Genomic DNA, 24,496 nt, shown 5'->3' on the forward strand with positions numbered 1-24,496 from the left:
TAACGTAACTAATAAGTAAGTAAGTAGTAAGTAAGTAGTAGTCGTAGTAGTAGTTACGTTAACGTAGTATTAGATATATATATATTCTTTTNTTTTTTTTTTTTTTTTTTTTTTTTTTTTTTTTTGGAATCATTACATAAAAACATTTTGCAACTGCTAAAGCTTTCCATTATTTATGTTGCACTATGACACTCGTTAGTTCCTCCATGAAAGGCTTTTTCATGAACGCATAATTTTTGGTTGAATCTTCTCTTAGGATGCAATTTTTTAAGAATTGAAGTTGCTAATAACAGGTTTCATCTTTCGTGTTCAGTGCTTAGAGAAACAATCTAAGGACGTGACAATGAATTCTCATCTAGAAGAAAAAATCAATAACTGGAGAAGTAATCAGTTATTGCTAAAGGAGAGAATAGTATTCACTTCGAAATTCAAGGATGTTGATTCTATAAGATACATAGCCGGGTTGGATATATCTTTCGACAAGACAAGCCCGAAGGCTGTTTCGGCTATTGTCATTTACGATCTTCAAAATGCTCAGGTTATATACAAAGATTACTTAGTTATTGATAACCTCAGAGAAGATTATGTCCCTGGCTTTCTGTCGTTTCGTGAGATTGAATATTATTTACCTTTACTAAAAAGGATTCCCCCTAGTTATTGCTTTGACCTCATAATGGTTGATGGAAACGGTATTTTGCACCCAATACGTACGAGAAAATTAAATTGAGACATAGCTAATTTATCAACCAGAATTCGGCTTGGCATGTCATTTAGGTGTTTTAACCAACTCACCTACTATGGGTGTAGCGAAAAATTATTTCCATTGTTTTGGACTAAATGAATCTTTAGACGACCATAGACAACATCTTTCAAACTACATCTCGACTAACACCAGCAAACCCCCTTTATTCTTGTATTCTATCGGTGAACCATCCATTGTCCTAGGAGCTGCAGTTTGGACAAGAAAGGAATCCAAACGACCTATATATGTAAGCATAGGAAATCAGATAAGTTTGGATATCGCAATTCAATTGGTGTTTCGAACCAGCGGCGTCGTCAGCAAAATTCCAGAACCGATCCGGCAAGCTGATATATTTGCAAAATTTGTGATTCATGAGCAAGCTTGTAGCAAAAAGGAGTAAACGTTCATACACACTATAATGGCGTACTATTGTTAGTCTATGTTGCAATAATGAAATGATTTGAACTATATAAAAGGTACTTAAATTAGCATTAATTAATTCACCCCTAAACCAAATCTAATAAATCATACAAACATAAGGGAACCTAACGAAGAGAAAAACCATCCTCTGGGTATCATAAAAGGTACAAGGAAGACATGAATAAAATGAAATAAAAACCAAAACAAAAAGCATGAATAAAACATAAAAGAAAGAGACAGAAATACATGGGATCAAACTTGTAAAATACAGGCAAGGAAAACAGCAAGGCAATTATACAGGAGGCATCTGTATAGCGTGCTCATAGGGGGGAGGACTCGGCCCAACACTACTAAACATAGGAGGGCATTCTTCATCCCAACTCACGCCAAGACCACCTCTTTCTGTAAGAGGCAAGTTAACCTTCATTCTCAAAATGCGAGCATTTGAATTGACTGGGCGTGCGTTAATTTCCTCCACAACAATCGTCTCAAATATCAACTGGTGAGCTATCGAAAGGCTATATTGACCATCCAACGTAACATCGCATATAGGTTTCGATAAAAGTGAAGTACTAACAGGTATTTCAAACAATATACGATCGCCATCGACCTTCCACCCAGTTCTGTGTTCGTCGTTTCCCAACAATCTAGTTTCACGATATACATGTGGTTTTCGACTTCCTTCATGTTCCGTGCATGGGTTAATCTGAGCTTTGATTTGCTCCTCTATCCGCCAGGATACTTTTGACAAATGCCATGAATATTTTGTATTTTGAGGCCTACATCCAGTAAGCTGAAATTGTATAGGGATGCAGCTTAGAGCGTGGATCACCGGAGGCATCTCCAACAACGCGACTAGAGAAGTAGGAGGAAAGAGGCGTTGAGCGACTTTGTCAGTGTTTAAAATAATCGATCGCTTTATGTTTAGCGTGTGCTCAAGTTTTACATTTGAATTAGCAGAAACATCACTGGTTACTGTAGCCAAAAGAAAGTATCGGATATTAACAAATGGGGATTCTGTCGTTTGAGGGAAATGCCCCGGGATAATAAAACTAAATGGCCAGGTATGCGTACCATGAGAAAAGGAGAATGTACTTGAAGAAAAATTCCAACTTTCAAGGACATCAACAATTGCACGACAATTGGGACAGCTCTCACGGACAGGATTTTTTGTATGTAATACACGCATGAATTTCAAATTGACAGAATTGGTTTGAATAGCATGTTCAAATACCGTCATCTTTAGAAGACCTGATGCTAGGGCGCCAGAGGATACATCCGGAGCTCCGTACATAATCAAAGGAGGTGATTCCATCTGAACGTCTAGTTCAAGAGGTCGGTCAGCTGAACTTGAAGATACATTAGAACGACGAATAAAAGAAGGCATCAATAATAAAAACGTCGATATTGTAGGTGTTTACCACCGAAATAATTGAATCTCGAGAGAAAGAACAGGAAATCGTAAGATATATAGAGTCTTTATGCAAATACAAATCAATATTATTTTTCTCGTTTTTTGATATAAATCCTACAATGAAGGTTAGATCTATGTTATGAAAAGAGAAAAAATAAAGGATAAGTAAATCGAGCGATAGTACCCCTCATAACAGAGAAGAAAAAAATGAAAATATTCTCATACCTTACGATAAATAACAAACGTAGATGAATAAGAAGATTAATCTAATAAGATAGAAACAAAATTCCAATTCTCTTATTCTCTTGAAAACTCCAATTCTGTTTACTTTCTGAAGCAAATGAACGACAAGTGTGAAATCCTACCAAAATCAAGTGATGATTTTAGAAGCGAATGCAAGGTAAAAATTTCCTTTAAGAAGTTATTTTTCGACTTCTTATACAGTGAATAACAGCCAATTGCCAAGGAAATTTCACTTGCTACGCGGACTAGGTCCCAGCAGGGTATTTGCTAAAAGATACTTATTGCAGGCGTGGAAAATACGACCACATTTAAGCTCTCCGCACTGTAGGCCTGGGTATACCACGGTACTCCCGCTGCATTTCCGATACTTCGAATGTATTGTAATATTATATAATAAAGTATTATCAGTTGAAAAAAATGTAAACAAAGGGAAAGCAAAGCAAGGGTTATGTAAAATACATTCTGTGAGGTATTCAAAGTAGGTTCCTCTAGTCGAATAAAGAAGAAAAGAACCTTATAAGATTGTAAAGGACGATTGTAAACTTATTCTTGTACAGACCCATATCTGGAAATATAGAAAACAAAAATGGTATCTTTATTAAGAAGAACTATAACAAGTTGTTAAAGTCTTCAACAAGTGGTGTTGATGATAGCTTGAATACTTAAACATCTGGTTTCTACGTTGACGGATACACCTCTGCTGCTTTTCCCTCGACACCTTAGTAGTGTATCGTTAAACTATCAAGGCAAGAGTAAATGATTTTCACCTATGTTAATTTTTTTTGCTTACAAACAATTCTAGCATTCTTACGGTTCATAAATTAGTTGATACCAAATAATCTCCTATCACGAACAAACTTCCTGCATAAAGAGAGTGTGTGTTATTTCCTTTTTGTTTTTTCCGTCACTTGAAAAATGTCTTCTTACACCGATACCGTGAACTGTATGTTACAGCATCCTGCCGGCATAGATAAAATTGCTGCATTAATCGTAAATGTTGCTCGTTTAAATCCCGTTGCTAGTAAGGCAAACAGCGAACTGGTTTCCATGTTGAACGAGTTCCGATGTATTCTACGCCTACCTGGATTGTACAAGCTTCTTGTAAACTTTGACCGTAGGGATTCCTTAGAATCCCACTTGAGCACTGCAATAAATGTCTGCTACTATCTCACAGAAGGCCTTGCATTTTTGGGAAACAAGCAAATTGTTCCAATGTCCAAGACTAGAGAAGACCAGCTATCGCTTATTTCTTGCCGTTTTTGGTTATTGGATACCCTGTTAACTGTTTATCAATTATATAAAAAAGTTCGCAACACTCACGATAGACAAGATGAATTGGACCTGGCTGCCAATGTCGCTAGCCTCCCCCTGTGCATCCACTGGTCTATAGGCAGTGGACTTGGACTTAGCAAGCAACAAATAGGTATCTTAGGACTCTTCAGTACTGTTGTTCAAGTACGAAAATTACTTAGGGCTTTAAATGATAAGAAACAATAAAGTGCTGAAATTATACGGTTTTTTACTTAAAAATACATGACTTACAAAAGCAGTAAAGACATTCTTTCTCAATCCTGGTATCACTCGAATTTCCGATTTCATTGAAGAATAATACTTGGTGAAACTGGGTTAATTATACATCTATTATTTACTTTACAAATTACGTCCTACCTCCAATAAACAGTTCCTCATCCTTCCTCACAGATGCAAAAACTTATGCTACTCTCATTCTGTGCCTGTTTATCACATTTAGCTTTCCATACTAAATAACCATGAACTTGCATATTCGATATATTTTCTCTTGTGACCAGAAACCCTAACCTACTGTGACCGGTTTTCCCTCAACGAGGAAGGAAGAGACTGGCTGTAACAATTTTTCATCCACAATCACCACCATGCTTTTGTTCAAGGACGCTATTTCTGGGGATGAGCTCGTTTCTGATGCCTATGACTTGAAGGAAGTCGATGACATCGTCTATGAAGCCGATTGCCAAATGCTCACCATCAAGCAAGGTGGTGATATCGACATTGGTGCCAACCCTTCTGCTGAGGATGGTGCCGACGCTACTGAAGAGGGTACCGAAACCGTCAACAACCTTGTCTACTCTTTCCGTTTGAACCCCACTAGCTTTGATAAGAAGTCTTACATGAGCTACATCAAGGGTTACATGAAGACTATCAAGGGTCGTCTCCAAGAAAAGAACCCTGAGCGTGTTCCCATCTTTGAGAAGAAGGCCGTCGAATATGTCAAGAAGATCTTGGCAAACTTCAACGACTACGACTTCTTCATTGGCGAAAGCATGGATCCCGATGCTATGGTTGTTTTGATGAACTACCGCGAAGATGGTATGACTCCTTACATGACCTTCTTCAAGGACGGTCTTGATGCTGAGAAGTTTTAAGCTTCAAAACAAATCTTTTGGGGTTATATTACAAGGTGATAAGTAGTCTGAAAACATGTTATTTACGACATAAATAATACTACTTCCATAATATGCATTTTCTGCACAACGAAAATGAAGGGTTATAAATACAAGAAGTCGCTCTTCAGTAGTACTTTAAAATTGGTTTCATTAATATACTATCGTTTACTCCTTGACATCTTTTGTAGTCATAAGCTTTTCGAATGTAGTAACTAGAAGAGTAGGCATTGAATACGTAGTTGCAGCAGGGTATGAGTGTTCATATACTGGTATATCTTTGAAAAATGTTACAGCATGAATATGATCGCTTCTGACTTTCTTAATATCAGTAACAACTATACTGTTCATTCTAACCATTGTATTAGAAGCACTTTGAGTAGGTCGTTTCAAGCATTTCAATTTGTTTTCTTTTAGCTCAAATATTTGAAAAGGACTTTTATCTTTAAAGAAGAATCCTTCTTACAAACGATCCCCAGATGAAGTAAGCTCTCCAGTAGTATTTACCAACTACCACTTCCTTTGACAAGGTCATGACAGACATTCACGAGACTCAAAAGGGAGCTCTTGTATGATAATAACGAATTGATATTTTTTCATAAGTTTCTTTACTAATCCTACTGTCCATAGAAAGAAATTCAGGCTTTCATTCGTTCTCGAACAAGTTACGATGTTTTGCCTACTTCATTTCGTCTGATTGTTTTCGATGTTACGCTGTTTGTAAAAACATCATTGTCGCTCCTTGCTTTAAACAGTGAGTATTCAAACATTCTTATCTGATGTTAAGCCTACGGTTGCTGAAGCTAACTCTTTCAGACATTGTCAGTGCTCCGTTGTGGGATAGCGAAGCAAATAGATTTGCTGGTCTGTTAACTATGGCAGACTTTGTTAATGTTATTAAATACTACTATCAAAGTAGCTCTGTTCCGGAAGCCTTGGCTGAAATCGATAAATTCCGTCTTTTGGGACTTCGCGAAGTTGAACGGAAAATTGGTGCTATTCCTCCTGAAACCCTTTACGTTCATCCGATGCATAGTTTAATGGAAGCATGTCTAGCTATGTCCAAGAGCCGTGCAAGACGTGTGCCATTGATTGATGTTGATGGCGAGACAGGAAGTGAAATGATTGTTTCTGTCTTGACTCAATACAGAATTTTGAAATTCATCTCCATGAATGTAAGTATGCATTTTTTTCTATCAGTAGTAACTGTCTTCTAGTGCAAAGAAACATCCATGCTCCGGGTGCCACTCAACGAATTACGAATCGGGACTTGGTCAAATCTTGCTACAAGTACGATGGATACGAAGGTTTACGCAGTAATTAAAACTCTTGCAGAGCAAGCTATCTCTGCTGTCCCAATAGTTAATGATGAGGGTATGCTTAAACGCTTTCCTTTAAGTAATTACTAATCATTTCTATTAGGGATCCTAATAAATGTTTATGAATCTGTTGATGTTATGCATTTAATTCAAGACGGCGACTATAATAATTTAGATCTAACTGTGGGAGAGGCACTTTTAAGAAGACCATCGAATTTTGCAGGTGTACATACTTGTCGCGATACTGATCACCTTGATGGTATTTTTGATGCTATAAAACATTCTAGAGTGCATCGACTTTTTGTTGTCAGTGAGGATTTTCACCTTAAAGGTATTTTATCCCTTTCTGATATACTTAATTATATTGTGAATGATCAACTTTAAAGAGTATACCATCGAATGTTATTTCTATTAATTTGTTGAAATTGCCTCATCTATTTGAACAAAAAAATAAATATATACTATGTATTTATTTTCCAATCCTTTGTACTTCATATTTCACTTGATGCTACCGTTTTACATGCCGTTTATCTTTTAATAACTAGGGCGCTATTTTCGAGATCATTTTAGCCTGTTCTCTCTCCTTTAAGAGTCGAAATATTTAATTTTCTAACTTTATTCTCAAATAAGTATGGAAATTTAATGATCATATCTTCACAGAAACTATTAATGCTTATGAATGACTTTCCAACAGAGGCTGTAAAGAGATCATGAAACTGCGAAATTAGTTATTATTTTAAACATATCTTACGAAAATGGATGATTTGGTGGCATAATGGATATTATATTATGAGGTATTCATTTTTATTCGAATTCTACTTTTAACCGTAATCACATGGCGTTTCGCCTATCGCTGTAACTGACATAGACATCTAGAGCTTCAAACACCCGTGTTATCTATTTGTCAAAGGAATGGTTGGGTACTATAGAAATACAAGGTAAGATTATTAGATATGAAATAATTCTCGAAGTTGGCTCATAGTGTCTTCAGGGCAAGTAACGGTATGGCCAATAGTACGAGGATCCTCAAAAATTTCATAGTCATTGCCTCCGGTAAATGTTTTATCACCAAAGAAATGGATGGTTTCGAATCCCTCCTTCTGAACGTGTTGAAGGCAGTAAGTCTTGTCCCAGCCAGTAGGGAAGACATCAAAAGAAATTTGACCACCAATAGAGAAGGTTAAACCATAATCACCAAACTTCTCGCGCAAGGCATTAACCATATTCAAACGAATATTGTGAACTTTATCAAATTGCTCAAACTCCCGGCGCTCTTCGGTGCTAGCATTACGACCGATGGGAGAAATGTTAACCATACCATTACGGAATTCAACAAAGGTACCACGCTTAACAGGGATGTTCAAGTCAGCAATGTAGTGTAAACAGAAATTCACAAGCTTTTGGTATCTTTCTTCACCAATGTATTGGATAAAAGATTGACTGGCAAGCTGTTGACCATAACGGTAGGCGGTTAATCCATTTTCGGCAAAAGAATAATCGAAGGAATTAACCACATTCTCTCCGCTAACGCTGAGCTGCTCTTGTTGTTTGCTCAAGTCACTACCTCCGACAAATCCAACAGCAACAACTTGACGAAGCTTCTGCAAGCAGTCAAGCATTTCAGGAGAGATGTTCTAATATTGAATTGTTAGTACATATGGCAGCAAAATACGTTTTAGAAACCGGCAGCATCACAGAGAAAGCTACTTTCATTATATTTTTCGCAATGAAAATTTAACAAGCAATAACAAGAAAGAGAATGCCAGTTTTCATATTTTTGCATTTTTTAGATTTTTAAGTATCGACAGGTCCAACAGCCCGCCCCTCTTGACGCAGCAAACGAAAAATGTGTTGACTTACCAAACGTGAAGGAGTCAAAGTTCCATCAACATCAAATAAAACTAAGGTTTTTGGAAATCTGCGTTCTTCTATAGGAATGACGGCCATTTTTTTTACTTCAAAGATGTTTGTTGTGGGAAAGTTTGTTTTCAAGTTGACGCAGTCAACATACCCTACTGCGTCTGAAAATGATATCAAGTTTTGAGTCAAGGTACAATACTTTAAACAGAATAAAACAGAATTTTATTTAAGTTTCTGATTAATATTATTTGTAAACAAATTGGAATTCGGTACTCCAGATTCTCTTCATTCGTTGTTTTCATGTTTTATGTCCAACACAAAATTAAAGAAAACCAGCGTTTAAAGTAGCTAAAGTAGAGTAATAATTTATGTTTGCCCGTAGCAATATGATTATATGGCTTTACTCTCGCTAACAGTTAAGGTATAATCATTTGTTTAGTATAAATATATTTTTGAAGAATAATGCCTATACATAATATACGCATATGCTCTTATATCAAATCATATTGTTACCAGTGCTAACAGAACATTTGGATACGCAACATATTGTTTACGAAATGAAATAATAGAAACTGAGTTATGAACACTATGAAGGTTATATTCATTTATTGAAATAGTTTTAGGAAATAAAATAGAATTAAAAGCGAATAGAGTAGTAGTATTGAAGTTTTCTACACAGAGAAGTAAAAAAAATAAAAAATAAAAAAAAGCAATCGATATCGGATACTTCTAATAGGCGCATATCCTCATATCAGTAAAGATAGAATCAAAATATTATAAGAGCATATGTTATGCTACAATTACGTCCACTTATATTACTCAAAAATGTTATAATATGATAATTCATTTCTCTTAAATAAAAGCATACTTAGCAGTTCTTAATTAGGCAATTGAAATTCAGCTGCAAGTTTCTCACTCAATTTGGATACAAGTGTCAGCTTTAATAGTGAATGATGGTCATTATCGTTTACTGAAAGTATCATTCAAACAGCATACATTTCCTTGTTCTAAAACTACAATTGGTTCACACAAAATAATTAATTCTTATTGAAAGCTTAGTATAACGCGGTTTAGTAATAACAGTTTCATCGTTTGAAGATATTGTAATCATTGAGAACGAAAGATTTGATGAGCCAATTTCTTTTTTGATGCTTCTTTCTTTTTGTTTGATCTTTTGCCCGATACATCTTGGCAGCATGGAAAGAGAATGCAGCTTGCAGGTTTAGCATCCACAATAAACCCAGGAAGTTGGCTTTTTTCCTCTTCAGAGTAGAACAGGGATAATTTCCTTGCTGACTCCTCCTCGTTTATATTTACTGTAGGTTCTTTCTCGTTTATAAACAATACATATTCATCATCAACCAATTCTTTTGGTATTTCATTTAAATGTATCATGCTTGTTTTATCATCCTTTTGACTTGCATTTTCAATTGTCGTTTTGTTTATATATTGAAGAATATTTGTTTCATCAAGGGTTTCCATACTTTGTACACCAGCCCATTGAACGTTTTCAGGAATCAAAGAACGCTCTGCTTTATTTGTTATTTGAGGAGAATTTTCCTTGTCCTCTTCCGAGCGTAGCTTATCGCGGGAGGTACGTAGTTCAAAGCTAGACATGTAGACAATTGTTTGGTTATTCGTAAGTTTGTTTTGATCGTCGAACTGACCTTTATTTGATCTCGAGCTCGTTAAGCCTCGTTGAATCTCTTTGTTTTGTGCATCCAAAGTAAACATATGAATCTGGTTCTGAAGTATAAGTATTTCGTTTTCGTAAAAATGTAATTTTTCATTTGAAAGGCTCTGTATGGAATCAAGGTAGTAGTTGTATTTTTGCATCTGCACTTCGCGAAGCTTCTGTAGCTTTTGATTTTCCCTTTCCAAAAGTGAAACGTGTTTTTGTCGAACCGAGAGTGTTTTTTCAGTATTTTTCAGGGTCACTGTATCTTGTCTTTCTTGAAGTTTCTTCAGTAAGTCGACATTTGAGTTTTGCAAGGTCTCGAGTTGGACAGTTTGATCATGAAACTTTATATTTAGCGCTTTTATTTCTTGCAGACGAAGAGAAGAAGACGTGTTCCATTGCCTTTCTTTCTCATTTAATTCGTGTTCATATTTCTGACATTTATCAGTAAGAGACTCGGCCTTCACAGTTTGCCTAGCATGTTCAAACGTTAAATCCTTGAATCTTTTGACGCTTTCTTTAAGTTTCTCTTGAAGAGCATCAAATTTTGCACATTTTTCTTTCATGCTGTCATTCTCCTGAGTTACAGCATTTATTTCGGAATTTAATTTCTCGCTCTCTTTTTTGGCCTGTTCAATTCCAGTTTCCAATTCTTTCATTAAACCCTTTAGTTTTAAATTTTCACCAATTATAGCCTCCTTTTCGTCCTTTAATGTTGCGCATTCCCGCTGAGATTTATCCAAAGCGCTAGCAATTTCCTCGTACTTGGTTTCTAGGTTTATGTGTTGTTCGGGTAATTCATATTCACGGATTTTTTCATTTTCTTCTTCAATCTTCTTTAATAATTTCCTCTGTCTTTCGCTCTCTTCATTTTCTTCGCTTTCAATGACAGTGTGTGCTTCTTCAGGAATCGGCTCCAACTGTTTACGGCTTTTCAACTTCTTTTTTAAATCCGTGTTTTCTGCTGCAAAATCTTCTATCTCTTCTTTGTAATTCTGACAAGTTATCTCTAACTCCTCCAAGTCGTTTTCCAAAGCCATAATCTTTTGGGCCAATAGACCTTTTTCGACGTTGAGAATTCGGTTCTCTTCCTCGACTTTTTGACAATCATTTCTTATTATATTTATTGTTTTAGAGAGATTCTCGATGCTAGATTTTGTTAGTACGTCTTCTTCAGAGTGTTTCTCCAGTTGATACTGCAATTGTTCGGCTTCAAAATTTGCTCGATCGACACTTGCTATAAGTGCTTTCCTTTCCTTATATAAATGTCTATTCTCTTCTTCTTTGGCTTCCAAATCATCCTTTAAAATATTCGCATTGTGCTGATGTCTATAGTTATCTTCGGTGACAGAATTCAAATGCCGTTTGAGTCTGTCACATTGAGAAGATAGGACTGATTTTTCTTTATCCTGTTGCCTTATTTTAAGTTGATGCATCTTCTTTTCTTTCGTTAATTGAAATACGTCCATTTCCAATTCCTTTTGTTTATCTGTTATAGGCTTTATGCTCTGTTCTTGTTGAAAAATCTGTACTCTTAGACAATGTTCCATGTCTTTTAGGCTTTCATTTTCCTGCTTAAGAGCTTTGTTCTTTGAATCTGATACCTGAAACGCGTATTTTGAGCAAATTAGTTTGCATTCCACGTTAAACATGGCCTGATTCTTTTCTTGGATGAACTGAAGGACATTCTTGATGAGGTTTTCAATTTTCAAAACGGTTTGTACATCGGTTGTCTCAATACTCATCAAGCTAATGGCTTCGTCACTAGTAATAAGTTGGGTAATGTCCTTTACACGAGTACTTTCGTATTCTTCTGTCTTCTTTTCTATTAGACTTTGACATTGTTTATCTTTTATGACTTTAATTGTGGAAGTCATTATGAATTTTGCTGTATTAACCGGTGCATTGACTTCCTCTTAGGAATCTGGTTACTTTAACTTGACGACGACTATCGATAGAGTGTTTCTTTTTTCGAACAAGTATTTGATAAGTTTGGCTTTTGTTAAATGGAATGTTTACGCTCTGTTAACATTTCAGATGGAAGGATAAGCTCATGTAAACATAAATGTGTAAACAATAACAAACCTTGAGTACTGTTTCTCCCTTCCCTGTTCACATTATATATCACGTGGATTGACTTTTAAAAAGAGAAACTTCGTTTCAATTGTAATACGCTTACCGACCGACTTGTATATATGATCCATAAAATTCTCTTACAATGGTACACCAAGAAGATTAACTTGGCAGCAAAGACTGCTATCAAAATTTATCTATAAAAAATTATCTCTTTCGAAAATAAAGCATTCAATTCTATAGGAACATGTCACACACACTTTGTTTCAATATGATTGTACTGCAATCCAAATTGTGAACAAATAGATATATACATACAAAATAGCATTTAACGAATTCTAGTGAGGTTGAAGCTATATTGAATAATAAATCTTTCAACACCTAACCATAACCAAATACAGAATGGCAGGAAAAAGTATTGTTTCAGGTATAAAGAATGAGTTTTTTTTGGGAATTGAGCGCGTCTAACAAACAGGGAAACCTTGGAAAGCGGAGAAATCGGCATATCGTAGGTCAGGATTATCTGGTACACAAAAATCTTCATATGAGAAACGAATGGAAGAGAAAAGAAAGATAGACGAAATAAAAGAGCGCGAAAGGAAATTAAAAGAAGAAAAAGACGAGGAGAGATCTGTAAGTAAAATGATCTATAAAATTTTCGACTTATATTAACTAAGTTTTTAGGCACATGCTCAGAGGATTCGTGCACGCCGCGAAGCTAAAGCTGAAAAAGAACGAATGGAGCTTTTGCAAGCTAAGCTTCATCAAAAGGTCATTGATCGTCGGAGACGCAGAGAAAAGCGCAACAAAACGCTTAAAGAGCGGTGATTTTAATTTTGTCTTTTATATATATAATATTTTAATAAAAGGTTTTTGGTGGGTTTTTAAGCCTTTTTTATGCGTTTCTTTTAAGGAATTAATATTTTTGTTCTTGTTTTTGTGTAATTTCAACTAAAGGAGTAGAGTCCGGTAAAGCCGCTGGTACACCGCGGATATTGATTTCATCTACCCATTTTTTTTATCAAAGCTTATAGTATAAATGTTGATAATGTGAGAAATGAATGAATACTCTGCACAATTTTTTTTTTTTTCTTTTATTAAATAAAAAGGGGCCGAAATTTTGTGAATAATGAATCAGGAACTTATAGAACGTTTGTTTGAGCATGTAAAGCTCAGCTTAGATTTTTCCTACTGTCCATATTCAAAGTTTGCAGTAGGAGCTTGTGTATTATGTGAAGATGGAAAAACTTTCGTGTACGGTGCAAACGGTAAGTAATCTCCTCAAAAGAATTTAACTTACGTTATAGTTGAGAACGCATCTTATGGCGCTGGCGTATGTGCTGAGCGAGTTGCTATAACGAAAGCAGTGGTAAGTATAACTAGACAAAAATTTCAATTGACAAAAAATATATATAGAGTATGGGAAGGAAACGTTTTATGGCGTTAGGAGTTATGAGCGACAAAGGAAGAGTTACTCCATGCGGTATTTGTCGTCAAGTGTAAGTAAATTCAAGCAATTTTACAAATGTATTTACAGCTAACAGAATTCGCGAATTTTCCAAGGATATTGATATCTTTCTGTTTAATCCTGATGGTACTTTTCAGACGAAATCAATTGCAGAGGTTCGTGATACGAGTTCAGTTGAGATGAAACTAACTTCTGTTCAAGCTGCTCCCAGATTCCTTTGGACCCGAAGATTTGGAATAAAGTTTAGCAAAAGCCGATTTATTACGTCTGCAAACAGATTCAACTTTGAACCTCTTTCACGAGCATGCATGTTGTCGTAGTGTCATCGACTTTTCTATATAACGTGTTAGGAATGCTTTTACAAAATGAATTATCCTTACCCGCCACGATACTGAAATCCATAACTCCTTGCTGCTTTAGAAAACGGTGAATCCCATTTGGTATTTTTGGAATTTGTGACAGCAGTCTTGCAAATGGAATCAGCCAAAATTCTTGTAGAGTTTTCATTTTTAGTATTATTTGATAAAACCTTCTCAGCAACTTGCCGAAGTGACTCTGAATCTAGATTGTCGAACACTCCGTCTGTAGCTAGTATAATCAAGTCTCCATTCTGTAGTTGATGTTGAGTTAAGTCACTCATATTGGGAGTAATTTCATCCCTCGATGAGTAAGAAGACGGGTAAATAGCAAGTTGATAGGGCATATTAAATTGAAGAACTTGAGGAGTTGATTCATACAATATTGATCCGTCACGAAGGATTAAGAAACCAGAATCACCCAAACTATTAAACCCCGGTTAGTAAATGAATCAAAAATCACTAAACTTACTTTAGAGAATGAAGTTTACCTGATTGCTTGTCAAAAAGTGTGGCGCATGCTGTCGAGGAGCCAGCTCTTATACTCTTGCTTTTTTTTAAAGAATCAAAGGCGTTAGTCATAACAGAAAGGGGGTCAGGAAACTTATTGCCAAACTTTTTGAATTCCTTCTCAAGTTCTCGGATTAATCCCCAAGAGAACTTTGATGGGTCTATACCAATATTTGTCCAACCACCGACCCCATCTAATACAACGTTGAAAGCATATTTTGAGTTTTCTAGATTACTAAAGGCATCTTCTCCTGCATCTGGATGATCAAGATTTCCGGAACTTACGAACGAGGACGGCTTTTTTTGGAAACTAGTTGCTGAGCTAATCGTATATATAAAATTCTTCTTTATAAATAATACCGACTTCAAACGATTACCATGAAAAATTGGTTGTATTGACCTCGCCAAAATCATAGTGATTTTTGTGTATTATATACCTTTGTTGCTTCGTATGTAGCTTTGACGGTGAATTACACACAAACAACTTGTATATATATATAAAAAAAAAGCGATCTTTATTTTGCAAGTACGTAAAAAAGTTTTGGTTTGCGAGAAATATTTTAAGAAAATATTTATCACACTTTGAAGGCTGCGGTAAATTTTGGGACAAGGGCCACCTCTTTGTTTTCTTTTTTGTTTACTTGTGGGTACCATACACCAAGGCAATTAAAACTGTCGTCAAAACATTCTCCTTTTTTCTTCTGTTTATTAAATGTATACGAGACTTTCATTCCAAGATTAGCTATAGTTATATAAATTTGACCCGGATGAAAGAAAAGCATCTCACTGTAAAAAGTTAATTCAATTTCATTTATCAAAAAATAACGAAGGAGTTTTTGCACTAACCATAGAGTGCTTTAGCTGATCAGAATTGACCTAAATTTTCGTTGATTTTTTGTATCTCACATGTTATAAGAGATTTTTGTGTGTACTCATTAAAAAACATGAAATTAAATAGCTACATAAACAAATTTCATATACAATTAGTAAATTTTGGTCTAAAATAGAAATGGATTTTTGTTTTATAAACGACGATTTATTCATCTCATTCTACCACCAAAAGCTGATGTGTACAAAGATATATATAATCTTTTACCGATACCTAAGGGAGATCGGTTGCAGACAAGGTTCATCGAAGTATTTCAGCCAATAGATCCTTGACTTTAGTTATCTACAGCCAATTATTTACCGAGAAATAGAAATGACGGATATTATAAAGAAAAGTATTTGCTCTCGAAAGAACTTGGTTACCTTTACGTCCTATACCAAATTTAACGAGATTTAGTTCACATTAACACCAATGATGGCGGCATTCACTCTTCCACCATCTCCCCCTCTAAAGAATGCATCGATTTCAAACGATAAAAACGGCGATAAAAAAAGGTGGAAATACAAGATTATTTTCAACAAATGTTTGTTTAAGAAAGATCCAGTCTACTCAGGTATGTCAGTATAAACTTTTGGCTCTTCTGATGTATCAACAACTCATCCGGTACTGTCCGTTCCTGGTTTAAGCCCTATTTAAAGATATATGTTGAAGTCTTCTATTTCAAAATGCAGGTTTAACTAACATTAACAGCCTCTACGTGCTAAACAATCCTCTACCCCCGAACAAGTCAAGTATCCGATTGTCGACCACACTTATGATGCAATCGTTGTAGGTGCAGGAGGTGCGGGTCTTCGTGCTACTTTTGGATTAGCTGAAGCAGGATTCAGTACAGCTTGTATAACCAAATTGTTTCCTACCAGATCCCACACCGTCGCAGCTCAAGGTGGTATTAATGCCGCTTTAGGTAATATGACCAAGGATGATTGGCGTTGGCATTTTTACGACACTGTTAAAGGCTCAGATTGGCTTGGTGATCAGGATGCTATTCATTACATGACTAAAGAAGCACCAGAAGCTGTTTTGGAGTTAGAACATTTTGGTGTTCCTTTTTCTAGAACTAAAGACGGAAAAATCTATCAACGTGCTTTCGGTGGTCAATCTTTGGAATACGGAAAAGGTGGTCAAGCTTATCGTTGCGCTGCTGTTGCTGACCGTACCGGGCACTCACTTCTTCACACTCTTTACGGACAATCTCTTCGTCATAACACCAACTTCTTTATTGAGTACTTTGCCATGGATTTACTCATGGAAGGTGATGAATGCCGTGGTGTCATTGCTATGAACCTTGAAGATGGTAGCATTCACCGTTTTAGAGCTCACAAAACCGTTCTAGCTACTGGTGGTTATGGTCGTTCCTATTTCTCTTGTACCTCTGCCCACACCTGCACTGGTGATGGCAATGCTATGGTTTCTCGTGCCGGACTTCCTTTACAAGATCTTGAATTCGTCCAATTCCATCCCACAGGTATTTACGGTGCTGGATGCTTGATCACTGAAGGTAGCCGTGGTGAAGGTGGTTTTTTGCTTAACAGCAAAGGTGAACGATTCATGGAACGATATGCTCCTACCGCTAAAGACCTTGCTTCTCGTGATGTTGTTTGTCGTTCAATGACTCTTGAAATTCGTGAAGGTCGCGGTGTTGGCCCTGAAAAGGACCATATCTACTTACAACTTTCACATCTCCCAGCTGAGATCTTGAAGGAACGTCTTCCTGGTATTTCCGAGACTGCCGCTATTTTTGCTGGTGTTGATGTTACTAAAGAGCCTATTCCTGTCTTACCAACCGTTCACTATAACATGGGAGGAATTCCCACCCGCTATACTGGTGAGGTCCTTACAATTGACGAGAATGGAAATGATAAAGTTGTACCTGGTTTGTACGCTGCTGGTGAAGCTGCTTGCGTTTCAGTACATGGTGGAAACCGATTAGGCGCAAACTCTTTGCTTGACATTGTTGTTTTTGGAAGAGCTTGTGCTTTACACATCAAGGATACTTTGGAGCCAAATACTCCACACAAGCCCCTAGCTGCCGATGCTGGCCTTGAATCCTTGGATTTCCTTGATAAGGTCCGTACTTCACAAGGTCCCATACATACTAGTGAAATTCGCCTCAATATGCAAAAATCAATGCAGAGAGACGTTTCTGTCTTCCGTACTGAACAAACTCTTGAAGAAGGTGTTAGAAACATCGAAAAGGTTGACAATACTTATAGTGAACTGGGTATTAAAGATCGTGGTTTAATTTGGAATACTGATTTAATCGAAGCATTGGAATTGCGTAACCTTTTGACATGTGCTGTTCAAACTGCCCATGCAGCTTTGAATCGTAAAGAATCTCGTGGTGCCCATGCTCGTGAAGATTATCCCGAAAGAGATGATGGAAAATGGATTAAGCATACATTAACCTGGCAAAAAAATACGACTGACCCTGTTACCTTGAAATACCGTGGTGTCGTCAATACTACAATGGATGAAAACGAAGTTAAAGCTATTCCTCCATTTAAGCGTGTCTATTAAGCGGCTTTTTTCCAGGAGAATCAATTGGATTTATCTAGTTATTGATAGTATAATTTTAAGTGTTCACCTGCTATGAAATCGAAAATGTGATTTATGATTCTTATTTGATTTGCTGGCGATAATCTGTATATCTTCATTAGGGCATTGAGTAGCAAGTATATATATGTATCTAAAAGAATAAGAAACATAAATGATTTTGTAAACAATTCACCCTTTTACCTTATTTTTTATAGTATCACGTAGTGAAAACTCGATGTAATTCGTTAAATACGAATGTTATACACACATTCAGAAATACGCGTTATTTTGTTCTGTTAATAAAGTTCGAATTGTAAGTAATCCACCATTGCTTTTGAGGATAATCACTTTTTTATTTATGTTTGCATTTCTACGACAATAAAACATATAAATTCACAAGATGTCTTGCATTGACAAGATGTCCATTATGGGCATTAGATCTTTCGATAGTCGATCTAGAGAAAGTATTCAGTTTTTTTCTCCTTTGACATTGATCGTTGGTCAAAATGGGTCAGGGAAAACAGTAAGTGATTACCTTTATTTCGTGATTTCTAATTTTAAGACAATCATAGAATGTTTGAAATATGCTACAACAGGATTGCTTCCTCCAAACACGAAAGGTGGAGCCTTCATTCATGATCCGAAGGTAAGTTCATATACACGGAACATTATTGCTTATAACTATAGCTGTGCGGTGAAAAAGAGGTACTCGCACAAGTGAAACTCGCGTTTAAAAACACGAATCAAATAAAAATGATATGTACGCGATCATTACAATTGTTAGTAAAAAAGGCCACAAGGCAGCAGAAAACCCTTGATGGGCAGCTATTGATTGTCAATGACGGTGAGCGCAGTACTATCAGTAATCGATGTGCTGAGTTAGATTTACAAGTACCTCTAAGTCTCGGAGTCAGTAGAGCACTATTAGATTATGTTATATTCTGTCACCAGGAAGAAAGCTTCTGGCCTCTGAGTGAACCCTCTAACTTAAAAAAGCGGTTTGATGAGATTTTTGAATCTATGAAATATGCGAAAGCCCTTGAACAGCTAAAGAATGTAAGACGTGAGCAAGAAAATCAGATTAAAGTTGATCAAGCCAACTTGGTGCATTTCAGGTCGGATAAAGAACGGGCTGAAAAGATTAGGATGCAACTTCACAACACGCAAAAACGCATCTCATTTATAAACCATAGGATTCAAGATTTGGATCAAATGATATCCGAGACAGCAAAATTACAAGATGAGTTGTTCAGATCCACTGAAGAATATGAACAAAAAGAAGTCGCCATATCTCAGTTGGAAAATCACTGTGCTTTTCTGAAATCAAGTGTAGAAGACTTAAAGATCCATATGGCTGAAATGAATGACCCTACCGAAGAATTGGAAGAGTCATCTAGGAATTTTAATGGACAAGTAGAAACCGAACAGAAGCTTCTTTTGGAACTTGAAAATAACAAGGCTTCAACCGAAATTCAGATAACAGAAAACAGGAGAAGGTTGGAAACCCTCTCCGCAAGTTTGGGACGTGCTGAAGGAGAGCTAGTTTCGCTGGAACGAACGAAGCGTAGAAAGCAGGAAACTTTAGAGAATATCGCTTCCTCACATGAGTTCTCGGAACAAGATGAAGACAAAATCATAACAAAATACCTTGAATATCTGGACTCAAATATATCCGAAAGTGATAGAACTATACAGTATACACGAGATAAAAGAAAAGAAAGAGGTGCTCGAATTGAGGGCCTTAAAGCTCATGAATTGTATATGCAGAAAACCATTACAGGTTTGGAAAGTTCTATAAGGAATAATGAAAGCAATATGGAAAGTATTCAGTCACGTGTTCAAGACCTTGAACATATGGCTCAAACGAGGGATGCTTTATTAGAAGAGATAAAACAAGGGGAAAGAGAATTCCAAGATGTGAGAAAGGAGTACGAAAGAAATGAATGGCATATAAAGATCAAGGATGAAAAAACGAAAATACATGACAACGAAAAGAAACTTGAAAACTTTGCTTCATGTATTGATAAGTTTCATGACAATGCCAACGTCCACTCAAAATTACAGCTGTTAGTTGAGACGAAAGGAAAATTAATGGCTAGTGCAGAAGAAGCCCATGAATTTTTCAAGCACCGGTTCTTTGAATTAACCTCTCTTGATGTTCATGCCGTCAGTGAATTTGATGAAAAACTAAATTCTTCTTTACAAAACTCACAGGTATCTGTAGATGCTATAAAGAAGAAACAGAATTCCGCGAATGCTACTGTTGTTGAACTTGAATATAAAGTTAATACTTGTCGAAAAGAATTATCAGATCTGGAGTCTCGAAATAATGAAAAGGCTCAGTTAACTCAATACTTTTCGATCAACTTGGATGAACACCATGAAAATATTCAAAAGTTAGACTTAGACATCGAGGATAGCAAACGTACAGCTCATTCTCTACAATTTGGTATAAGCTTCTACGAAAAGGCAATTCAGATGTCTAATTCACACCATGCTTGTCAACTGTGTCAAAGAATGTTCGAGCATGATGAAGAAGCTGCCTTTGTTGAACATTGCCGCTCAATGATTGAAAATATTCCGGGGAAATTGTCAGAGGTAACCGAGCAATTGAATAGCTTGAATAAGAAAAGAAAAGAGCTTGGTGATATAATTCCCCTCATTGAGGAAGCAAGGTCAATAAAAAATTCTATAAAAGAGAATTTGGATACTTTAACTACAACAGAACAACAGCTTGGAAATGCAAAAGAGCAAGCTGTCGCTTTAGATCTTGAAGTAAGAAATATTGACGCAAAGCATGAGGAATTGGAAAATCTAAAAATGAAGTTGTCCGATATTAAGCGTCTAAATGAAGAAATTGAAAAGTGCAATAAACACATTTCAGAACTGCAGGCTGAGCTATCACCCTCCTACAAAGAATTAGATATTAACCAAATTACTCTTGAGCGAAAAAAGGTGGCTGAGATGAACAAAACCGCAAACACGAATTTAGAAAAAATTACTTATGAAGAGGCCAAGCAAAAAAGGGAGCTTGACAAAATAAATCTCGCTAATAAAGACAGGGAGGTCAGGTTTTCAGATCTGAAACTCAAAATCAATGAGTTACATCAACTAGAAGTTGAAATTAAAAACTGTTGTGAAAAAAAGATAAAGATGGAAAGGGATCTCGAAGAAAGTAAACAGTCCTGCGAGGAACAGCGTCCATTATTCAACAAACTCAATGAAGAAATGCGTAGTTTGGAGAACGAGCTTGAAAGAAATGAAGAAAAAAGCCGATCACTGCTGCAGGATAAGAACATTTTTCTTCAACAAGTTCAAGATTGGGCTAGAGAGTTGCAAATTGATATAAAGTCTGAACTAGAACGTTTAGTAAAAGAGAAGGACAGTCTTCATCGAACAATTGAATATGATTTATCCAAATTGGATACTTTCACCCAAAAGATAAAAAATATTCAGGAAAAATTGGCTGATTTGCGTTCTAGAGAACGGAACATTTCTGACAATTTACGCCTTCGTCGATTGCATAGTCAGTTTGTGGAAGCTTTAGAAAGAAAAAATAATCTGAAGTCTCAACAAACACAGAGTAATAGGCAGGCTTTCCGTAATGAAATGGAGTCTTTGAAAATGCAATATGGAGCGTTAAACGCTGAGCGTGCTGGTTTACTAGGCGAGTGTCGACAACTTGATTCTAGTGTTAAGCAATTAACTCAAGATTTAAATCTCGAATATAAAGATTCAGATGAACGTTATCGCCGTCAATTAATTAAAACGAGGACGACTGATAAAGCCAATGATGATATTGGGAAATATGCGAAAGCTCTAGATATTGCCATCATGCAACTCCATTCATTAAAGATGAATGAAATAAACAGAATCATAGATGAGTTATGGAAACAAACTTATTGTGGTACAGATATTGATACAATCTTAATTCGCTCAGACGCTGAAGGAAAGGGAAACCGCTCTTATAATTATAGGGTAAGTATTTTAAAATTCGGTTTTTTTATGCTAACGTATAGGTTTGTATGGTAAAGGGGGATGCCGAGTTAGATATGAGGGGACGATGCAGTGCTGGTCAAAAAGTTCTAGCCTGTATTATAATTCGACTTGCTTTAGCAGAATGTCTAGGAGTTAATTGTGGAATTCTAGCTCTGGATGAGCCTACAACGAATTTAGACGAGGAAAACATTACCAGTTTAGCGAAAAGTCTGTCGAAAATTGTCGATTTTAGAAGGAGACAAGCAAACTTTCAACTAATTATTATTACTCACGACGAGCAATTTATCCGTTTGGTTAATACAGACGCGTATTGTGGTTATTATTATAAAGTTAAAAGAGACGCTAATCAAAAGAGCATTGTAAGTATCTGAATTATTTGATAGAAAACAAGAACTAACCGAATATCAGATTGTACGAGAAACGATGTAAGCATTCGAGCTGCTTTAGATTAATTGGAGTACTGGAGTTATGATATATCAGAAGTGCACGATTTTATCAGAGAAAAGTAGATAACAAATAAAAATCATCTGAAATAGGATCTTATAAAAGTTATTATTGTTATTCGTCTAATTTTAATTTTCGGTCCAAACTATTTGCAAACAGTATGTTTATTTTGGGCTATAGCGATAGACAAAAGCAATCTCAAGAGCTTTTAATACCATGGGGAACGTAAGTATCTCTCAATTCTTTGATTCTTAGAAAATTAATCCTATAAGAAAGGTAAGAATTATCCACGGTCTTTGTCGTCCACTTGCACAATACTATACAGCGCAAAGGAGCTGCAAAGAAAATAGTTAACAAACAGAATGCTAGGGTAATTGTCAAACATTCAACTTTTATCTATTGCATAAGTCAGCCCTGATGTCTTTAAACCAAGTATTTAATAACTTACAGCAATAGGGAGTGATTCACATGCATCGGAAGTGCTAATAAACCTATGCGCAGATTTGGCTGTGTGCCCTAAGAGAGAAGCAAGAAGTAAAAAGACGGTAATGAATTTTGTTCTCGACGACATGCTTTCATTTAGGATAATAGGCAAATAATATTAAATAAAAACGCAAATTGAAAGTATTCTGTTGTTGAAATCAAAAGGTTTACCAATAAATTAATACCTGAAAAGTAAGAGGGAGGTTGTGCTAATTCTTCAGATACGTCTAAGTCTAGTACAAGCAGAACGAATACGGAGATACTCCTCATTATTTGTGTTATTCTTAAATTAATTCAGAAGTTATTATTTTTTTGTTATTATTTTTTTCTTTTTTTTTTAATACTGGAATAGACTTTTCCATCAGTTGTAATGTTGATTAAAAGGGCCAAAAATTAAAAGTGCTGTAAATGTTAGACATGGGTGTTTAATTGTGCATTTCTTTCGGTGTTTTTCATGCCTTAGTATCTTCAACTACCTGTATATTTTTTTATTCAACATTTAAATGATTTATACTATGGATACAGCGACTTAAAACTAACTAGATAGATATGTTTTACAGTTTCTTATATTCATACAATTAAATCCGTTGTGGTCCAACGGCTAGGATTCGTCGCTTTCACCGACGCGGCCGGGGTTCGACTCCCCGCAACGGAAATGTTTTTGATTATAGTTTTGAGCCATCAATCTGTTTCAACCCATGAGGAGGGTAACATACATGGGATTCCTGGACATTATAAGCTACCATTCCGCGTCTCTAATGCTTTCGCTTTAAACAAGTCGTTTACTACTAAGCTTCTTTTCATAGGTGCATTACGAAAGTTATACTACGAGGAACTCTGTAGATTCATTTAATTCATTAGATCTTTGCTTATTATAAGCTATTATAGGCAATTAGAAGCTATTAGAGGTTCTATTATAACGCTTTAATAATTTCCCATTACAAAATGTTTCGTCATAAATTCGTACGCATCATAAATTTCCTTCCTAGATTCAGTTGATGGTAATTTTCTTCTTCGAATGAGATTGTTCCATCTTGGGCAAGATGATGCTTAAAACTCCATTGGTGAATTGGGCTTCAACGCGGTCAGAATCAATGTTGGTCGGGATGCTGATTGTTCGAGAGAAGGAACCAAAGCGACGTTCGGACCATCGTTGGTTTCCTTTATCGCCTTCGTTGTTGCGTTCATTCAACGATTCACCAGAAACGGTAAGTTTTCCTTCGTCGTAATGGACTTGAACATCTTCTTTTTTGACACCAGGAAGCTCTACATCAACGGCAACAGTATCTTTGCCTTCGTGAACATCAATGGCAGGTGATAAATCGAAATTGCGATTTTGACGTTGAAGGCGGGGGGAATAACTCAAAAAGTCAGAAAACGCGTCTTCGAATGGATGCAATTCAAAGAAGGGTTGAAGAGACATTTTTATAAATAACCTTAAGAAATCGGATTCGCTTGCAAGGGTTTAAATAATAAGCAATAAGCAATAAGCAATAAGAAAAAAGCAATAAGAAAAAAGAAAAAAGAAAAAAAGCCTCTCAATTCTTTAACTTTTGTTGTCGTTGTCCAAATTACATTTGCTGCTCTCATATTTATACTTGAGCAGGACGGATTTTGAACCTTCCACAAGAATCAGCTAGTACTTT

The 24,496-nt window shown here is 36.1% G+C and overlaps 14 protein-coding genes and 1 non-coding gene across 15 annotated transcripts; 9 read left to right on the forward strand and 6 right to left on the reverse strand.

The window, feature by feature from the left end:
• The first annotated feature begins 107 nt into the window (after positions 1-107).
• On the forward strand, positions 108-1,220 carry SPOG_02729 (DNA repair endonuclease). The gene is made up of 2 exons (XM_013168670.1): positions 108-707; positions 751-1,220. Exons 1-2 carry the CDS (start codon positions 344-346, stop codon positions 1,140-1,142), a joined length of 756 nt encoding a protein of 251 aa, XP_013024124.1. The 5' UTR covers positions 108-343; the 3' UTR covers positions 1,143-1,220.
• SPOG_02730 (endocytosis regulator) lies at positions 1,185-3,142 on the reverse strand. The gene is made up of 2 exons (XM_013168671.1): positions 2,802-3,142; positions 1,185-2,690 (listed from the first exon to the last, which is right to left on the reverse strand). Exon 2 carries the CDS (start codon positions 2,547-2,549, stop codon positions 1,455-1,457), a length of 1,095 nt encoding a protein of 364 aa, XP_013024125.1. The 5' UTR covers positions 2,550-2,690; positions 2,802-3,142; the 3' UTR covers positions 1,185-1,454.
• Positions 3,143-3,734: 592 nt separating this feature from the next.
• SPOG_02731 (uncharacterized protein) lies at positions 3,735-4,316 on the forward strand (the record flags this gene model as incomplete). The annotated part of the gene is made up of 1 exon (XM_013168672.1): positions 3,735-4,316. The coding sequence occupies one exon, from the start codon at positions 3,735-3,737 to the stop codon at positions 4,314-4,316; it is 582 nt and encodes a 193-aa protein (XP_013024126.1).
• Positions 4,317-4,703: 387 nt separating this feature from the next.
• SPOG_02732 (translationally controlled tumor protein) lies at positions 4,704-5,417 on the forward strand. Its single transcript, XM_013168673.1, has one exon. The coding sequence runs from the start codon at positions 4,712-4,714 to the stop codon at positions 5,216-5,218; it is 507 nt and encodes a 168-aa protein (XP_013024127.1). The 5' UTR covers positions 4,704-4,711; the 3' UTR covers positions 5,219-5,417.
• A 283-nt stretch (positions 5,418-5,700) lies between these two features.
• SPOG_02733 (protein kinase activator) lies at positions 5,701-7,448 on the forward strand. The gene is made up of 5 exons (XM_013168674.1): positions 5,701-5,805; positions 5,867-5,990; positions 6,053-6,411; positions 6,454-6,610; positions 6,659-7,448. Exons 1-5 carry the CDS (start codon positions 5,770-5,772, stop codon positions 6,937-6,939), a joined length of 957 nt encoding a protein of 318 aa, XP_013024128.1. The 5' UTR covers positions 5,701-5,769; the 3' UTR covers positions 6,940-7,448.
• Positions 7,320-8,738, reverse strand: SPOG_02734 (phosphomannomutase Pmm1). The gene is made up of 2 exons (XM_013168675.1): positions 8,416-8,738; positions 7,320-8,189 (listed from the first exon to the last, which is right to left on the reverse strand). The coding sequence occupies exons 1-2, from the start codon at positions 8,500-8,502 to the stop codon at positions 7,503-7,505; spliced, it is 774 nt and encodes a 257-aa protein (XP_013024129.1). The 5' UTR covers positions 8,503-8,738; the 3' UTR covers positions 7,320-7,502.
• Positions 8,739-9,440: 702 nt separating this feature from the next.
• SPOG_02735 (uncharacterized protein) lies at positions 9,441-11,970 on the reverse strand (the record flags this gene model as incomplete). The annotated part of the gene is made up of 1 exon (XM_013168676.1): positions 9,441-11,970. The coding sequence occupies one exon, from the start codon at positions 11,968-11,970 to the stop codon at positions 9,523-9,525; it is 2,448 nt and encodes an 815-aa protein (XP_013024130.1). The 3' UTR covers positions 9,441-9,522.
• A 328-nt stretch (positions 11,971-12,298) lies between these two features.
• On the reverse strand, positions 12,299-15,541 carry SPOG_02738 (serine/threonine protein phosphatase Azr1). Its single transcript, XM_013168679.1, has 3 exons — positions 14,463-15,541; positions 14,015-14,416; positions 12,299-13,968 (listed from the first exon to the last, which is right to left on the reverse strand). Exons 1-3 carry the CDS (start codon positions 14,912-14,914, stop codon positions 13,914-13,916), a joined length of 909 nt encoding a protein of 302 aa, XP_013024133.1. The 5' UTR covers positions 14,915-15,541; the 3' UTR covers positions 12,299-13,913.
• Positions 12,536-13,066, forward strand: SPOG_02736 (CGR1 family protein). The gene is made up of 3 exons (XM_013168677.1): positions 12,536-12,593; positions 12,642-12,799; positions 12,851-13,066. The coding sequence occupies exons 1-3, from the start codon at positions 12,569-12,571 to the stop codon at positions 12,992-12,994; spliced, it is 327 nt and encodes a 108-aa protein (XP_013024131.1). The 5' UTR covers positions 12,536-12,568; the 3' UTR covers positions 12,995-13,066.
• On the forward strand, positions 13,218-14,248 carry SPOG_02737 (cytidine deaminase Ccd1). The gene is made up of 5 exons (XM_013168678.1): positions 13,218-13,434; positions 13,474-13,535; positions 13,583-13,665; positions 13,711-13,789; positions 13,836-14,248. Exons 1-5 carry the CDS (start codon positions 13,296-13,298, stop codon positions 13,872-13,874), a joined length of 402 nt encoding a protein of 133 aa, XP_013024132.1. The 5' UTR covers positions 13,218-13,295; the 3' UTR covers positions 13,875-14,248.
• Positions 15,542-15,829: 288 nt separating the features above from the next.
• On the forward strand, positions 15,830-18,117 carry SPOG_02739 (succinate dehydrogenase Sdh1). The gene is made up of 2 exons (XM_013168680.1): positions 15,830-15,942; positions 16,080-18,117. The coding sequence occupies exons 1-2, from the start codon at positions 15,844-15,846 to the stop codon at positions 17,904-17,906; spliced, it is 1,926 nt and encodes a 641-aa protein (XP_013024134.1). The 5' UTR covers positions 15,830-15,843; the 3' UTR covers positions 17,907-18,117.
• A 112-nt stretch (positions 18,118-18,229) lies between these two features.
• On the forward strand, positions 18,230-22,510 carry SPOG_02740 (DNA repair protein Rad50). Its single transcript, XM_013168681.1, has 5 exons — positions 18,230-18,447; positions 18,487-18,570; positions 18,612-21,902; positions 21,944-22,282; positions 22,332-22,510. The coding sequence occupies exons 1-5, from the start codon at positions 18,325-18,327 to the stop codon at positions 22,350-22,352; spliced, it is 3,858 nt and encodes a 1,285-aa protein (XP_013024135.1). The 5' UTR covers positions 18,230-18,324; the 3' UTR covers positions 22,353-22,510.
• Positions 22,511-22,565: 55 nt separating this feature from the next.
• On the reverse strand, positions 22,566-22,938 carry SPOG_05758 (protein involved in protein folding in the ER; the record flags this gene model as incomplete). The annotated part of the gene is made up of 2 exons (XM_013168691.1): positions 22,566-22,763; positions 22,816-22,938. The coding sequence occupies 2 exons, from the start codon at positions 22,936-22,938 to the stop codon at positions 22,566-22,568; spliced, it is 321 nt and encodes a 106-aa protein (XP_013024145.1).
• Positions 22,939-23,433: 495 nt separating this feature from the next.
• On the forward strand, positions 23,434-23,505 carry SPOG_16284. Its single transcript has one exon. It is a non-coding gene; the product is annotated as a tRNA-Glu (tRNA).
• Positions 23,506-23,841: 336 nt separating this feature from the next.
• On the reverse strand, positions 23,842-24,273 carry SPOG_05759 (hsp16-like protein; the record flags this gene model as incomplete). Its single annotated transcript, XM_013168692.1, has 1 exon — positions 23,842-24,273. The coding sequence occupies one exon, from the start codon at positions 24,271-24,273 to the stop codon at positions 23,842-23,844; it is 432 nt and encodes a 143-aa protein (XP_013024146.1).
• Positions 24,274-24,496: the final 223 nt, after the last annotated feature.

Source organism: Schizosaccharomyces cryophilus (assembly GCF_000004155.1).
Source record: "Schizosaccharomyces cryophilus OY26 unplaced genomic scaffold supercont4.4, whole genome shotgun sequence".
In the NCBI taxonomy this organism is placed as follows: domain Eukaryota; kingdom Fungi; phylum Ascomycota; class Schizosaccharomycetes; order Schizosaccharomycetales; family Schizosaccharomycetaceae; genus Schizosaccharomyces; species Schizosaccharomyces cryophilus.

Coding starts and splice junctions, on each gene's coding strand:
- SPOG_02734 (XM_013168675.1), bottom strand. CDS start 8,502: ATGGCCGTCATTCCTATAGAAGAACGCAGATTTCCAAAAACCTTAGTT. Junction 8,190..8,415: donor CTTTGACTCCTTCACGTTTG/GTAAGTCAACAC, acceptor ATTCAATATTAG/AACATCTCTCCTGAAATGCT.
- SPOG_02737 (XM_013168678.1), top strand. CDS start 13,296: ATGAATCAGGAACTTATAGAACGTTTGTTTGAGCATGTAAAGCTCAGC. Junction 13,435..13,473: donor TTTCGTGTACGGTGCAAACG/GTAAGTAATCTC, acceptor CTTACGTTATAG/TTGAGAACGCATCTTATGGC. Junction 13,790..13,835: donor AGACGAAATCAATTGCAGAG/GTTCGTGATACG, acceptor CTTCTGTTCAAG/CTGCTCCCAGATTCCTTTGG.
- SPOG_02729 (XM_013168670.1), top strand. CDS start 344: ATGAATTCTCATCTAGAAGAAAAAATCAATAACTGGAGAAGTAATCAG. Junction 708..750: donor CGGTATTTTGCACCCAATAC/GTACGAGAAAAT, acceptor TTTATCAACCAG/AATTCGGCTTGGCATGTCAT.
- SPOG_02730 (XM_013168671.1), bottom strand. CDS start 2,549: ATGCCTTCTTTTATTCGTCGTTCTAATGTATCTTCAAGTTCAGCTGAC.
- SPOG_02732 (XM_013168673.1), top strand. CDS start 4,712: ATGCTTTTGTTCAAGGACGCTATTTCTGGGGATGAGCTCGTTTCTGAT.
- SPOG_02738 (XM_013168679.1), bottom strand. CDS start 14,914: ATGATTTTGGCGAGGTCAATACAACCAATTTTTCATGGTAATCGTTTG. Junction 14,417..14,462: donor GGTAAACTTCATTCTCTAAA/GTAAGTTTAGTG, acceptor GGGGTTTAATAG/TTTGGGTGATTCTGGTTTCT. Junction 13,969..14,014: donor GGATTTCAGTATCGTGGCGG/GTAAGGATAATT, acceptor CACGTTATATAG/AAAAGTCGATGACACTACGA.
- SPOG_02740 (XM_013168681.1), top strand. CDS start 18,325: ATGTCTTGCATTGACAAGATGTCCATTATGGGCATTAGATCTTTCGAT. Junction 18,448..18,486: donor AAAATGGGTCAGGGAAAACA/GTAAGTGATTAC, acceptor TCTAATTTTAAG/ACAATCATAGAATGTTTGAA. Junction 22,283..22,331: donor ACGCTAATCAAAAGAGCATT/GTAAGTATCTGA, acceptor ACCGAATATCAG/ATTGTACGAGAAACGATGTA.
- SPOG_02739 (XM_013168680.1), top strand. CDS start 15,844: ATGCATCGATTTCAAACGATAAAAACGGCGATAAAAAAAGGTGGAAAT. Junction 15,943..16,079: donor GAAAGATCCAGTCTACTCAG/GTATGTCAGTAT, acceptor TAACATTAACAG/CCTCTACGTGCTAAACAATC.
- SPOG_02736 (XM_013168677.1), top strand. CDS start 12,569: ATGGCAGGAAAAAGTATTGTTTCAG. Junction 12,594..12,641: donor AGGAAAAAGTATTGTTTCAG/GTATAAAGAATG, acceptor TCTAACAAACAG/GGAAACCTTGGAAAGCGGAG. Junction 12,800..12,850: donor AAAAAGACGAGGAGAGATCT/GTAAGTAAAATG, acceptor CTAAGTTTTTAG/GCACATGCTCAGAGGATTCG.
- SPOG_02733 (XM_013168674.1), top strand. CDS start 5,770: ATGACAGACATTCACGAGACTCAAAAGGGAGCTCTT. Junction 5,806..5,866: donor AGACTCAAAAGGGAGCTCTT/GTATGATAATAA, acceptor TACTGTCCATAG/AAAGAAATTCAGGCTTTCAT. Junction 6,611..6,658: donor CCCAATAGTTAATGATGAGG/GTATGCTTAAAC, acceptor CATTTCTATTAG/GGATCCTAATAAATGTTTAT.